This window comes from Peromyscus californicus, unplaced genomic scaffold (genome assembly GCF_007827085.1).
Source record: "Peromyscus californicus insignis strain IS unplaced genomic scaffold, ASM782708v3 Scaffold_15__1_contigs__length_86483966, whole genome shotgun sequence".
NCBI classification, from domain to species: domain Eukaryota; kingdom Metazoa; phylum Chordata; class Mammalia; order Rodentia; family Cricetidae; genus Peromyscus; species Peromyscus californicus.
Genome location: NW_026294447.1, coordinates 66,205,020 through 66,217,189, shown reverse-complemented (window position 1 = coordinate 66,217,189; position 12,170 = coordinate 66,205,020). Strand labels below are relative to the sequence as shown.

At 47.4% G+C, this 12,170-nt stretch overlaps 1 protein-coding gene across 5 annotated transcripts in view; it reads right to left on the bottom strand.

Annotated features, from left to right (window-relative positions):
* Cdca7l (cell division cycle associated 7 like) overlaps positions 1-12,170 on the bottom strand; it is a 79,445-nt gene that overhangs the window by 42,663 nt on the left and 24,612 nt on the right. For 2 of the 5 annotated variants that reach the window (XM_052739196.1, XM_052739198.1), the window contains exons 2-7: positions 9,369-9,503; positions 5,997-6,128; positions 3,301-3,651; positions 1,696-1,767; positions 1,422-1,592; positions 779-904 (exon numbers count right to left, since the gene is read on the bottom strand). In XM_052739196.1, the coding sequence (XP_052595156.1) occupies positions 779-904; positions 1,422-1,592; positions 1,696-1,767; positions 3,301-3,651; positions 5,997-6,128; positions 9,369-9,503 (987 nt within the window). The remainder of the gene's footprint in view (positions 1-778; positions 905-1,421; positions 1,593-1,695; positions 1,768-3,300; positions 3,652-5,996; positions 6,129-9,368; positions 9,504-12,170) is intronic. The other 3 variants (XM_052739197.1, XM_052739199.1, XM_052739200.1) reach the window with 2 other exon arrangements.

Sequence of the window (12,170 nt, the reverse complement as noted above, 5' to 3'; positions counted from 1 at the left end):
AAGCAAAGGAAGAGGATGTGGGATTCATGATGGCACCCGTTCAGACGTCGTCACACTATGACAGAGGACAGGAGCATGGCTCACGCCCAGAGGCTGGCAGGACTGTTCCTGAGACAAACGATGGTGACCTCCACTTTGAGCACTTTGGTTCTGGGTCAGATGAGGCTAAGCAGGAAACGCAGAAGGAATGGAAACGTCAGTAACAGAAGAGAGAGTAGGAGGGGACGGTGATGTAAGCAGCCATGAGCCCCAGGTAGCATGAATTCGGCTCTAATCTACTGCCGGAGACCCAGAAACCATCGGTGTAAAACCTTGTTTTGAAAGGTTGACAATTCAACTGACATTCTACTATTTTAAATAGTGTCGAACTAACAAAAATGATACAGAATATGTAAAGCCTCCCTGCAGGTCATCGTTTGGGAAAAACTAACCCAGTTCATATCAACCAGAAATTCTACTTTATCCTATGGGCATATTGCCCCCCACATATACTCAATATTTAACAGGTAAGCACTGGGTTAGAAAAGCATTCTTATCTTCCAGGACTCATGTCCCAAAGAGCCCTCCCCCTTGAGTAGGCCCACTATGCTAGGTGGCCTGCCTTGATCACACAGCTTAGATAGAGCAAGCCTTTGGACGGCGACACAGGAGCAGAAGGCCTGAGGTTGTTTATTATTGATGTCAGACTCCAATAGCAGTGTGTGTGTGTGTGGGGGGGGGGGGGGGGGGGCTCCCAGTAAGAACCAGTCATGCACATTTTTCTGAAGATGTCATTTACCAGCACTTTATCGTAGACTTTATCACGCACAGTTATGGCAACATTTTCCAAGTCTTCGTCAGTGATGTCTTTCACCGAGCGACAAGATGATACTCGGTGACGTCGTCTATACTTCTGGCATTTCCCCTGCAAAGAAAAAACAACACACAGAATGGAGAACCTGACCCACAATGGAAATTACAACAAAAATCTTAAACATGCTTAGTGATCCAAGGTTGACCATGTCTCGTCTGTGTGGTCATTCCGTGGGCTCCGGTCCCAGCCCAAGCTCCCTTGGAGGGCACTACAGCACACTCACGGGCTATAAACTTTGAGGAGACAGGGAAGTGAACCATAGTGAACAGCCAAGCCCATATATGGGGAGGCTCTTAAGTTTCCCCCTCTTCCCCAACAGCACTCAAAGGGGCCAGTCCTAAAAACACAAGCAAGGAGGAACGCTTCACCTTCCACAGTGCCAAGCCAAAGCTGGCGATCAAAGCCAGCTGGCAAGGAAGTACTCTACTCCTGAACCACCCCAGCTCCTCAGCTCACTTTACACCAAGGACTCTCAATGTGATCTGCAGCTCAGCCCTGGGGTCTTCTCAACACATGCTCTCACAAGAACATGGTAGAAACTCAAGTTCTCAGCATTTAAAGTAAATACCCCACTAATTGTCTTCCTTCTTCTGAAACTGTAAAGCTCTTCGGTGAGCTTGGTGGCCGAGAAAGTGAAGTTCTCCAGAGCAAACTTCTCTGGGGGCCGTGCACTCCGGGTTGGGTTCATGCGCCGTATGATCTGTCCCTCTGAGAAGGCCCGTCGGGCTGTTCTCCTCTTCTGAAACCAAGGTACAGACAGATGCATCTGGGTCCCTCTTACACAGAAAGCTACCAGTTCCTACAGGGCAGGACCCGTCTGAGAAGTCAGGCGTTTCACTTACAGAGGTCGAGGACGGGGTTCGCACAGGGAAGAAATCTGGCACCGAGTTCAATTCTGCCAACAGCTGAGCGAGCTAAGGTTCAGAAAGAAAGGGAGATTTGATGTCAGTCAAGGGGACAGGTCTGGGACCAACACCTCTCTCACATCTCCCAATTACCTACTCTGGCTTCTGTGAATCTCAGTAACTGTAAGATTTCACCTCCCGAGTAAGAAGGTGACGCATTGTTCACCCGAGTCAATGCCATGCCCACTCCTTACATGTGGACAACAGAACACAGTGAAGACAGTCCTGGCATGTCCTGACTCTGCTACTATCTTAACAGTGTGAGTCTGGAACACATTTCACATGGCTGAAACTCAAACGTCTGCATGTTCAAAGAAGAGTTCAGCGAGTCTCAGAACTCCCAATTCACTGGCTGGGGCTTGAGTGGAGGCACATGCTGTAATACAGCGCCCAGGGTGCAGATACAAGAGGATCAGGGGTTTGTGACCAGTCTAGACTCCCTGAATATGTATCTCAAAAATTCCTACCTCCTTACATAAATTAGTTACCATTCCCAGATAAACACCCAACGCCAAGGAACAGACACTAATATGCCAGTCATTTAATCAGGACTTTGAATTTTAGATTCATGTAAATATGACACCACTAAGAATAACCATGTATAACATAGTTCTCACTAAAATGATACAGAAGGACGGAGTGTTAAAATTTCCTTTAGTCAAGCAAATTTGTCTCTAAAAACCAAAAACAAAATTCACTCATAATGGACTATGTTCTCTTAACTTATTAGGCATGGGCCTATGTATACAGTATGATCACATTGTGCTTTTTTTTTTTTTTTAAGATGGCCTTTAAAAAGTCATCAAAAAGCCGGGTGGTGGTAGTCTACACCTTTAATCCCAGTACTTGGGAGGCAGAGGCAGACAGCTCTCTGAATTCCAAGGTCAGCCTGGTCTACACAGTGAGTTCCAGGACAGCCAGAGCTACACAGAGAAACCCTGTCTCAAACTGCGCCTCCCCCCCCCACCCCCCCGCCCAAGTCATCAAGATGAAAAAGTAAAAAATTGCAACTGGCAGATTTTTTTTTAAAAAAAATTGTCAGCATAAAATTAGGAGGAAAAGAATGACTTTCAGTGATTAGGTTGAGTTACTGGCCACATACAGAAACCCCAAATAGATGTAGGCTGAGTTAACCAAGGTATAACTGAATGAGAACACCTCAGAGGCTGCTGTCAGCCTTTCTCCTTCCTTCAGGTGATGTCTCTGAAGGAGTGGCCTCTAGACAAAAGCCACCTGCCTGCTGCCCATTACAATTCTCCCTGGGCTCAGTGACACCCAGCTCCTCTTCTCTTCTGTCTTGGGGGGGCAGTGCAGCTGCTCAGCCCCTCCCCTCTCCAGTGCTTCTGCCAACTTAGAACTCAAGCCCGCTCAACCGTGAGCAGCAGCAACCTCGGAACGGCGATAAATGGCCCTCGAGTCTTTCCATTCCCAAACCAGGGCTAGTCATGTAAACACACGCGCCCCAGAGCACACCCTCCCTCCAGAGAGAAAAGCTGCAGCAGCGGGGCAGCGCTCTGGTCCCAGCGCCCTGGGAGAGCTTACCACGGCCTTGTTCTCTTTGATGTTCATGGCCCTTTTCAGCAGAGCATCCGAATTCTCCCGGCTCTCAGCCCTGGAGTCATCCTCAGACTCAGAGGCAGAGTCTTCCCGCTCCTTGGCCTGTCTGCAGCTTTTCCCCCTTCCGAAATCAGTCTTACTGTCCGCTAAGTGAGAGCTGTTTTTATCTGGTGTCTTTGACAGTCTCTTGGTGGGGAACTGAAAGGCTACTCGAAGACCAAAACTGCTTCTCGTGGACCTGCCTCTTCTAGGCACAGCCTCCTCCTCTTCCTCCTCTTCCTCCTCCTCACTCACCACAGATGTCTTGCCACCGTCACTCAGCTCCGACTCCACGAGCTAAGGGTCAAAGAGAACGAAGAATGAGGATGGTCTGTAACCACCTACCCAAACTAGACCAAACGGCTGTGTTTAAAACTATTCTAGGAAGGAACACAGGTCAGTGGTAGAGAAACGATCAACACATGTACGGGGGCCCTGGGTTCAATCCCCAGCACCAAACACACACACACACACACACACACACACACACACACACACACACAAATTACTCTGATACTGTAGCAAAAAGCATTCCCTTCCCACTAACAGCTGCTGAACGATCCAGTTTAACACACGTGAAGTTCGCTGATGACCACAGCAAAGCACAGGCAACCTACTTCAGAACCACACGCCCATACACCCACTGACATGCCTGCTGTGCCATGAGGGAGCCAGGATGGAAACAGGGCTTCTCCGCAGCCAGGGTGCAAGCTGGCACATATGGAGGGCACAGCTAAGGAAAATAGTGTGTGCCACCGAAGCGTTATCAACAGAGAAAAGGGGGGGGGCATTGAGGGTCTGTCTACTCACACAGCAAGAGCGTGTGAGCGAAGGTGTGGAAGAGCTGACTCTCCTGCACTACAGTGGACTCAGGATAGAAAAGGCAACTAAGTGTCGATCCTGGTGGTGGCCTGACAACCAGACACTAGCGTGAGTTGGGGGCATCCTCCTCAGGGCACGATGGGTCCTCCCTTCCCTGTACCATGCCACCGTGAGCTGACAGATCTGCAGGCTGTGGCAGACAATGCTCGTCAGCTCAAAGCCACACACGATGAACCTTTTCCCTCTGTAAATTAATTCTCAGGTGTTTTATTCCAGTCACGGAACGCTGACTGACACCACGTTTTCCTCAATGCACTCTCTAATCACATTTGTGAGTGGGCCTACCCTGAGTTCTATCAGCTGTGACGGAAGCATGGAGAGTCTAGGGAAAGGGCCTTTGGGAGCAACTTACTTTCCCTCCTCAGAAACACAAACTCCTTGACTGACTAGGTGTCACTGAGCTAAAGAACAGTAGTTAAAGAAGTCACTCAGAGATGAAACCCATCAAGTTTTGGGAGATCTTAAGTGTCCTACTGGTGAAAATCTCAAGTACCTGGGGGAAAATCCAGGGCAGAGTGGGGGTGTCTGAGCTACAACGCAGTGAGGTGGCCAATGCCCAGGACTTACATGCCCTAAGTGATGCCTGAGGGAAGGAGAGGGATAGAGAAAGCCACCGTTACCACAGAGTGTCTTTCTGCAGGTTCTGTGGCAAAGGTCATACAGGAGCGGATGACATCGGATAGGCATACACTAACCTCACCTTACCAGCAAGGAAGGACATTTTCAGACATGCTATCTTTCACAGTTAACATCAAACACTTAGGCTTTTAAAATCTTCTACCTCACCTGGTTTCTAGGAATCAGTTAAGAATATAAATGTAAAAAATTAAAAAGAAAGGCTGACTGCTATGTGATTCTTGGGACTGGAACCCAGGACAGAAAGGGCACATTAATGAAAACATGGTTTAACGCCTCACAAAAGTGTGAACTGTGGTGACAGCAGCACACTAACTTTAGTGACAACCATATCACCATCATGTAAAGGTCTCGAGAAGAGGTCAAACCTAAAACTATTCCAACAAAACAATATGGTCTGACATGGTGGTACATGCCTGGAATCCCAGTACCTGATATGCTGATGCAGAGGAAATGCTATGTGTTTAGGGCCAACCTGGGCTGTGGTGTGAGATCTTGCCTCAAAACACCACCACCACCATCACTAACAAGGTAGTGATTTAAAGTAACCTACAACTGAAATGCTAGTGTGTGAAAACTAACTGGCCTCAATACACGGAATAAAAGAAAGAGATCCTCAAGCCTTTTCACAGTGCAGGCCCCCCATAGGCCCAAGGCATCCTTATAGTCAGCAGAATCCAAACCAGGCAGCATCGGCCTCTCCCGCTTTGCTCTATCACCCCGCTTTGCCCCGTTAGCTTCTAGCCTAAGAATATGACTTCACACCCCATAAGAGACAGTGTGAAGAAGCATGTGACCCTAAGACAGACTTATAAAGGAAGCTGACGATGAATCTGAGATAAACTGGGTACGACGATGAAGGCCACCTGGGATATGCTCCTGACCCCCAAGGGATAGAGGGACAGTTTCCTCTAGCAGAGGAGTGTACCTGTGGAACAGGCAGGACCAGCTCTAGAATAGTGATTCTTATATTATTTGGCTTCTACTACTAAAAAAATTAAATAAATAAAATAAAAAAATATCATCTTTTCCCTTGTAAAACATGTCAGGATAAAAGGATAATTCAAAGCAGGACTAGGAACATTAGAGCTCACACCCCTTTGTGTTGACAGGACTACCATTACCTCTGGGTCACTGTTCATGTTCAGCTCACTCTCTGTAAATCCTTCAAAATCTTCAATTTCTGAATCTGTGTCCTCTATGAAAATCCTTTTTAGCTCTTCAGTGAGGTATTTCGAATGGAAACACACATCCTGCTAAATTAAAAACACGTATTAAAGCGAGACATGGTGACACAGACCCAGAATCCCAGTACTCTGGGGAGGAGGAGGTCTCCCTGGGTATTGGGGTAAAGGCTGAGGCAGGATTCCCACCCTGGACTACACAGTGAGACCTTGTCTCCAACCAAAATCAGGTACCACTGCCACAACACATTCATGAAGAGAAAGGGAAAGGACAGTGGTTACAGGGCGGGACTTACTTCTAATGGGCAAGGCTTTCTATTGGATGGGAATGTTCTAGGGACTGACAGTGAGGACAGCGGCTTGACAATGTACATCACGGTTAATGCTACTTAAAGCAGTTATAGTGATATGTTCTACATGATGAGTATTTTACTACACTCACAATAGACACACACAGCACACACATTTTCTAAACCTTATAGAAATGAAGACATATCAAGGAAATCTCAATCAATACTGTGTCTTTGTCACTCGTGCTATGACTGGGAAGTGTGGATGGAGTTCAGAGTCTCCTGTCCCAGCCAACCAGGCTGTTGTTGGCTTTCACGCAGAAACTTGTGGGAAGTGGACACCTACTTGCTAGCTTTACTCCCTTTGGCCATCTGGAGCACTCTTCTGTGGGTGAACGTCTATTCCCTCCAAATGCAGTGGTACCCACTCTCTATAGCAAAGGGCCAAGGCTCCTACACCCCTCACCGGTGCATCGCTAGAGATTGGACTTGCTCCATTTACAATGACAGGAACATGGGGAACTGATGGAAATCTGCACCCCTCGCACCCTGGGATCCCCTCTTGCAAGACTGAAGGGGTGAGCAAAGACATTTTCCTAGCTCTCCTAAGTGTGTGTCTGAAAGAAAAAGAGGGGAAGAATGGCAGACTCAAAGGGAGACCCCCACACGGCTCCCTGCAAGGCTAACACTGCACCAGGACTCTGTTCCCTGTCCCCGAACCCAAAAAAGCAGCGACCCCTCAACACCACACTTGGTTGACACCATTTCACTGCTGCCTTTCTCTGGCTTTAATTACACACGTCTTCAGACTCAGATATCTTTGGGGGGAAAAAACAGATACAACAGAAATATATAATAGCAGGAAAACTTACAGGGCAGTGGAGAAGGAAATGCCTACAGCCAGCACTCTAAGCTTAAGAATGTCTCCTATGAATTATTATGGGTAATTGGAATGGGTTTGCTCAGAGCTAAATTACTTCCTTCCTTTGTTGTTAGCTGTGGTGCAGCTGCAAAAAAAGAAAAAGAAAAGAAAAAAAGGAGTTTCTTTAAAGAGAAACTCAAATTGTGTTTAAGGGAGGGAGCCCAGAGTCAGTTACACAAACTGTGCACAAGTTGATGCTTTCTCTCTCTCAGCAGGACAAAATGAACCACAAGTGTGTGGGTCAGGTGAGCATTAGGCCAGGGTTAAACATTAATAAAAGAACAAATGTGGGGCTGGAAAGATGGCTCAGTGGTTAAGAGCTCTTAATGTTTTTGCAGAGGACACAGATTCGGTTCTGAGTGCCCACATGGCGGCTTAGAACCCCCTCTAACTCCAGCTGTAAGGGCTCACACAATTGTAACTGGTGCACACATACACATCAAGGAAACACTCCCACACATAAAATACAATAAATACTAAGAACCAAGTGCACCACAGCTAAGGAAACCCACCAAGCCCCGTGCAGGAAACATCTGGCTAACCCCTGGGGGTTTTTCCAGGGCACTGGCCTCAATGCACAAATTCAATAAACGTCCAAAGATCCTACACAGAGCCTGAAAGAGAATGAGACAAGCCTTAGAGCAGCGAGTTCCAACCTTCCAACCTTCCTGGCAATTTCTATCCCAGTGAAGGTGATGGGTCCTGATGGGATTAAGACGACTTTGCCACAAGCTTATTCTCAAGGGCTTAACAACTGTTTTCCACGTGGCTGTGCAAGGCTGATCCCCACTGCACAGCCTCACTGCATGCTTGGGGAAAGGCTCACACAGCTCCTCACTCTCTGAAAGATGCTCATTACACCGCCAAGGCCATACCAAGTGACTAGTGTCTCCCACGATTAACAGTCTAAGCAGGAGGAGACAGCAGAGTCCACTGTGTTATTCTGAAGCTCATGTGACATGGAAAAGGACTAGACAGCCATGACCTGTGTACCAGTGAGGTGGACATATTCCATCTGTACCCAGTAAACACCTATGGGTGCCTACTGTGCACGATGACGCAGAGTGCTGCATGCTGGAACGGAGATCAAAGGGTCAGCGGAACGAAAGACCAGGGCCAGGGAAGCCAAAAAGCCCCGTCCAAGTATGATTTCCTCCTTCAAGGAACTTGCAACAGAGGCAGACACACACATTCCATCACAGAGGGAAAAGGAATCCCTCCAGTAGGGAGGACCAACTAATGGAAGGGAAGTCAGCCAGCATCTGTGCTGTGTACAACAGGGAAGATAAAGTGTCGGGGCGGAGGAGATGGGAAGCGGTGGCCTGGATTTGGAAAAGCCGGCCTCGCTCAGCTCTTTTTCCCATGTGGGACCTTGGCTAAGTCTTTGGTGTCCCTGAGCTTCATCTGTATTCCACCAGCCCCTGCAGTCTGGAGCAAATTCCGTATCCGTATAAAGTGAGAGTGGCACTCTCACAGCCAACAAAGGTCTGCAGGGGTGGAGTCAGCCCTGGGGCCTGGCGTGTGGTAGTCATGGCAGCAAAAGCAGCAGATGTCTCCCGTGCCCACATGCCCTGACGTGATGGCTTAGGCTCCACGCTCCCTCTCTACCCATGCCCAGGGAGAGAGCCTGACCTGAGCTCAGTCCTTCTGTTACTCTCAGCAAGGAGAGAGGAGAATTTCACGAAGGGCTGAGTGTGAGGGCAGCGACGGAGAGCAGAGAAATGAAGGGAGGCGTGTACGGACACGGGAAGTTTCACCCGTTCCTGGGTAGTGGGGACAGGAAACGAGATGAGACAGCAGTATAACAGCTGGGGAGGGGCTGGAGAGATGGCTCAGCGGTGAAGAGCTGCTCTTCCAGAGGTCCCGAGTTCAATTCCCAGCAACCACATGGTGGCTCACAACCATCTGAGGGAGATCTGGCGCCCTCTTCTGGCCTGTGTACATAATAAATAAAGTAACAGCAGATTTGGGGACCCAACGACTCAGGACATTGCCAACTCAGGACATTGCCAACTTACGGCTACACTACGACGAAAGAGCACCCAACCATGCTGCAGGCTTCCGGAGGGCCACGCCTGTCTCGAAAAGAAAGACTCCTACCTGTTTCTGCAACTCCAGCGAGTCCAAACTATCACAGCTCTCTGATAGGTTTTCCATGTGAACATCATCCTGGAAACCCAGAAACTCTTCATCATCACTGGGGGCATTAAAGATGTCAGCGACTTCTTTGGGGATCTGTTTTGGATTCAGAAGAGAAGGATAACACTGAGGCTGCCGGGATCACTTAGGGTAGAACGAGCATCATAGCCTTTACCACTGCTGCACCCAAGACCCTAGGCACCCTGAGCAAAGTATTTCCGCTGGGACATCCCAACTCGCCACGCGTGCCGGAGTGCATGTGTACATGTGGAAGCTAGATGGAGTGCCTTCCTCAACCTGTCTACCTTATTAAGACAAGGCCTCTCACTTAACCTGAAATCCACTGATCCAGCTAACCTAGCTGGCCAGTGAGCTTAGGAATCCTCCTGTCTCCGCCTCTAAGCACTGAGATTACAGGTACTGGCCACCACAGTGCCCAGTTTTCACAGGGACACCTGGGATCCAAACCCAGGTCCTCATTCTTGTGCAGCAAACGGTCCCATTTTACCCCCAGCTTTCATATGCATGCTGGGGCTCTGAGCTCAGGTCCTCACACAGGCATGGAAGGCACCATTCCCAGATGAGACATCTCTCCCCAGCCCCAGTTTCTCTTACTTCTTTTAAGGTATTCGTGTTTTTATTTCTCTCCTTATTCTTCCCTAATTTTTGGCGACAAATTTGTCATTATGAGGAATTTTTAGATTCTTACTTTTTTTTCCAATCTCTTGATTTTCTCTTTTCCTTCATAATATTCTCTACTTCTCTTTATTCTTCCTTTCCTTGGGCCTTACTTCCCTGTATTTATTACGTTCATTTACTACTTCCACTTTTACCCTATGTAATTCTGAACCCCATACCACACTCTCTACCGGTTCTGACTGCTTCTGTTGTATGGTTATCGGTGATACATTAATGGGCTTTCGTGGATTTTAAGTGGAAGTCTGTCTTTACGATTTAATGATTGCTACCACTGGAGCCTGTTGTCTCCTGAGTGGTGCTGGGGTGGAGACTTCCCAAGTGGGCTGCTCACTATGAAAATCCCCAAATAAAATCAGATGAGAAATCCACACCAACCCATTCACAAAGCGCAACACACAAACACAAGCAACACGAACGACACCTCCAAAAGGTCGTGACTCCTCAACCGGTGAATTCAAAGTCCTGTGCTATCAAAGCACCAATGACGAGCTCCAAAGTTCACAACCAAATGAACACTAACCTCAAAGGCAGTCTAAACAAGCAGACGAATGGCATAAGGAGACCAATCCAGGCTCTGGGAAGGCAAGCTAGAAACACGGGAGGGAAGTCGGCATCATGGGTGAGAGAATCAGCAGTATGGATTAACAGGGCAGCCTCATGAAGAAATGTGGCGAAGACACTGAGATCTTGAAAAATAATCACAGAAATTAAAGACTCAATGAATCAAATAAGACACACAGTCGAAAGCAAAACCACAGGCTCACCTGAGCAGAAGAAAGAAACCTGGGATGGAGAATGAGGCAACACTGCACTCAGATATCAATGAAGAAATTAAATAAACAAGCATGATTGCAACATGAAAGACCTCTAAGATACAATCAAGAGATGAGACTTAAGACTCCATGGGCAAGGCTGGGACTCAGTGTATAGTGCTTGCCTAAGACACATAAGGCCATAAATCCAATTCCCCCACACACTCACACCCACACATGGGGGGTGGGAGAGAGGGAGAGAGACCCATCCACAGGGAAGAAGGGAAGGCACAGAAAATGGTTGATGAAGTTAATAACATAAATTTCCCAAATCCAAGGAAAGAGAAACCCTAACATTTAGAAATCCAAATTGAACTGACATGAAGATAAATGTTTCTACATATATTATACTCAAGATTTAAAACAACAACAAAGTAAATAACCAACATGAGAAGTTGTGGGGGGGTGGGGCACCAATAAAGGCAAGAGTAACATCAGACCTCTCTCATCAGCAACCCTCAAAACCAGGCGAGCATGGGACATTTTATGCCATGGAAGTGAGTAACTGCCAACCAAGAGAACCATACCCACCACCTAAGTTATCTTTTAAAATTGACTATGACACAAATTAAGGCAGCCCATGACCAAGCTAAGACTGCACTTGATGCTTAAAGGGATATCCAACACAGAAGAACACTGAGAAGAAGAGATGAGCCAGGGACAGCCAAAAAGGAAATCGTTATAGCAAACACTGTAAACCAGAGACCCGGGGATACTAACTGGAGGCGGCTGGGAAGTGGGGGGGGGGGGGGGGGGAGCAGAGCACACGTAATCCAACCAAGGAGAAAAACAACTGGCAATATTATGGGAATTGGCAAACCTCTTCCAATGAAGTCTGAAACACAAACCATCTTAACTTACCACTAAAAAGGCAACATACCAACTGAGCAAATTAAAAATCAAGATCCAAATGTCTCCACGAAACACACATCACTGGAAACAACAAACAAGCAACAAGACAAAGCACAATCCAAGAGTCAAATGACGTATGTATCAGATGGAAGAAAGCTGAACACAATCCAGCGTGACTACCACTTTATCTTATACAGGAGACTTCAAGTCACAGTCAGAGAAGACAAAGGAAGCCACAACACATTGACAATGGCCACACAATTCATCAAGATGTAACAACTGTAAATACGTTCATTAACCACACATCCGTGCTCTGAACTTCATAAAATAAGCATGAATGGACATAAAAGGTCAGAGAGGCACTAAGAAAATAACACGGATAGATGACTTCCATACCCCC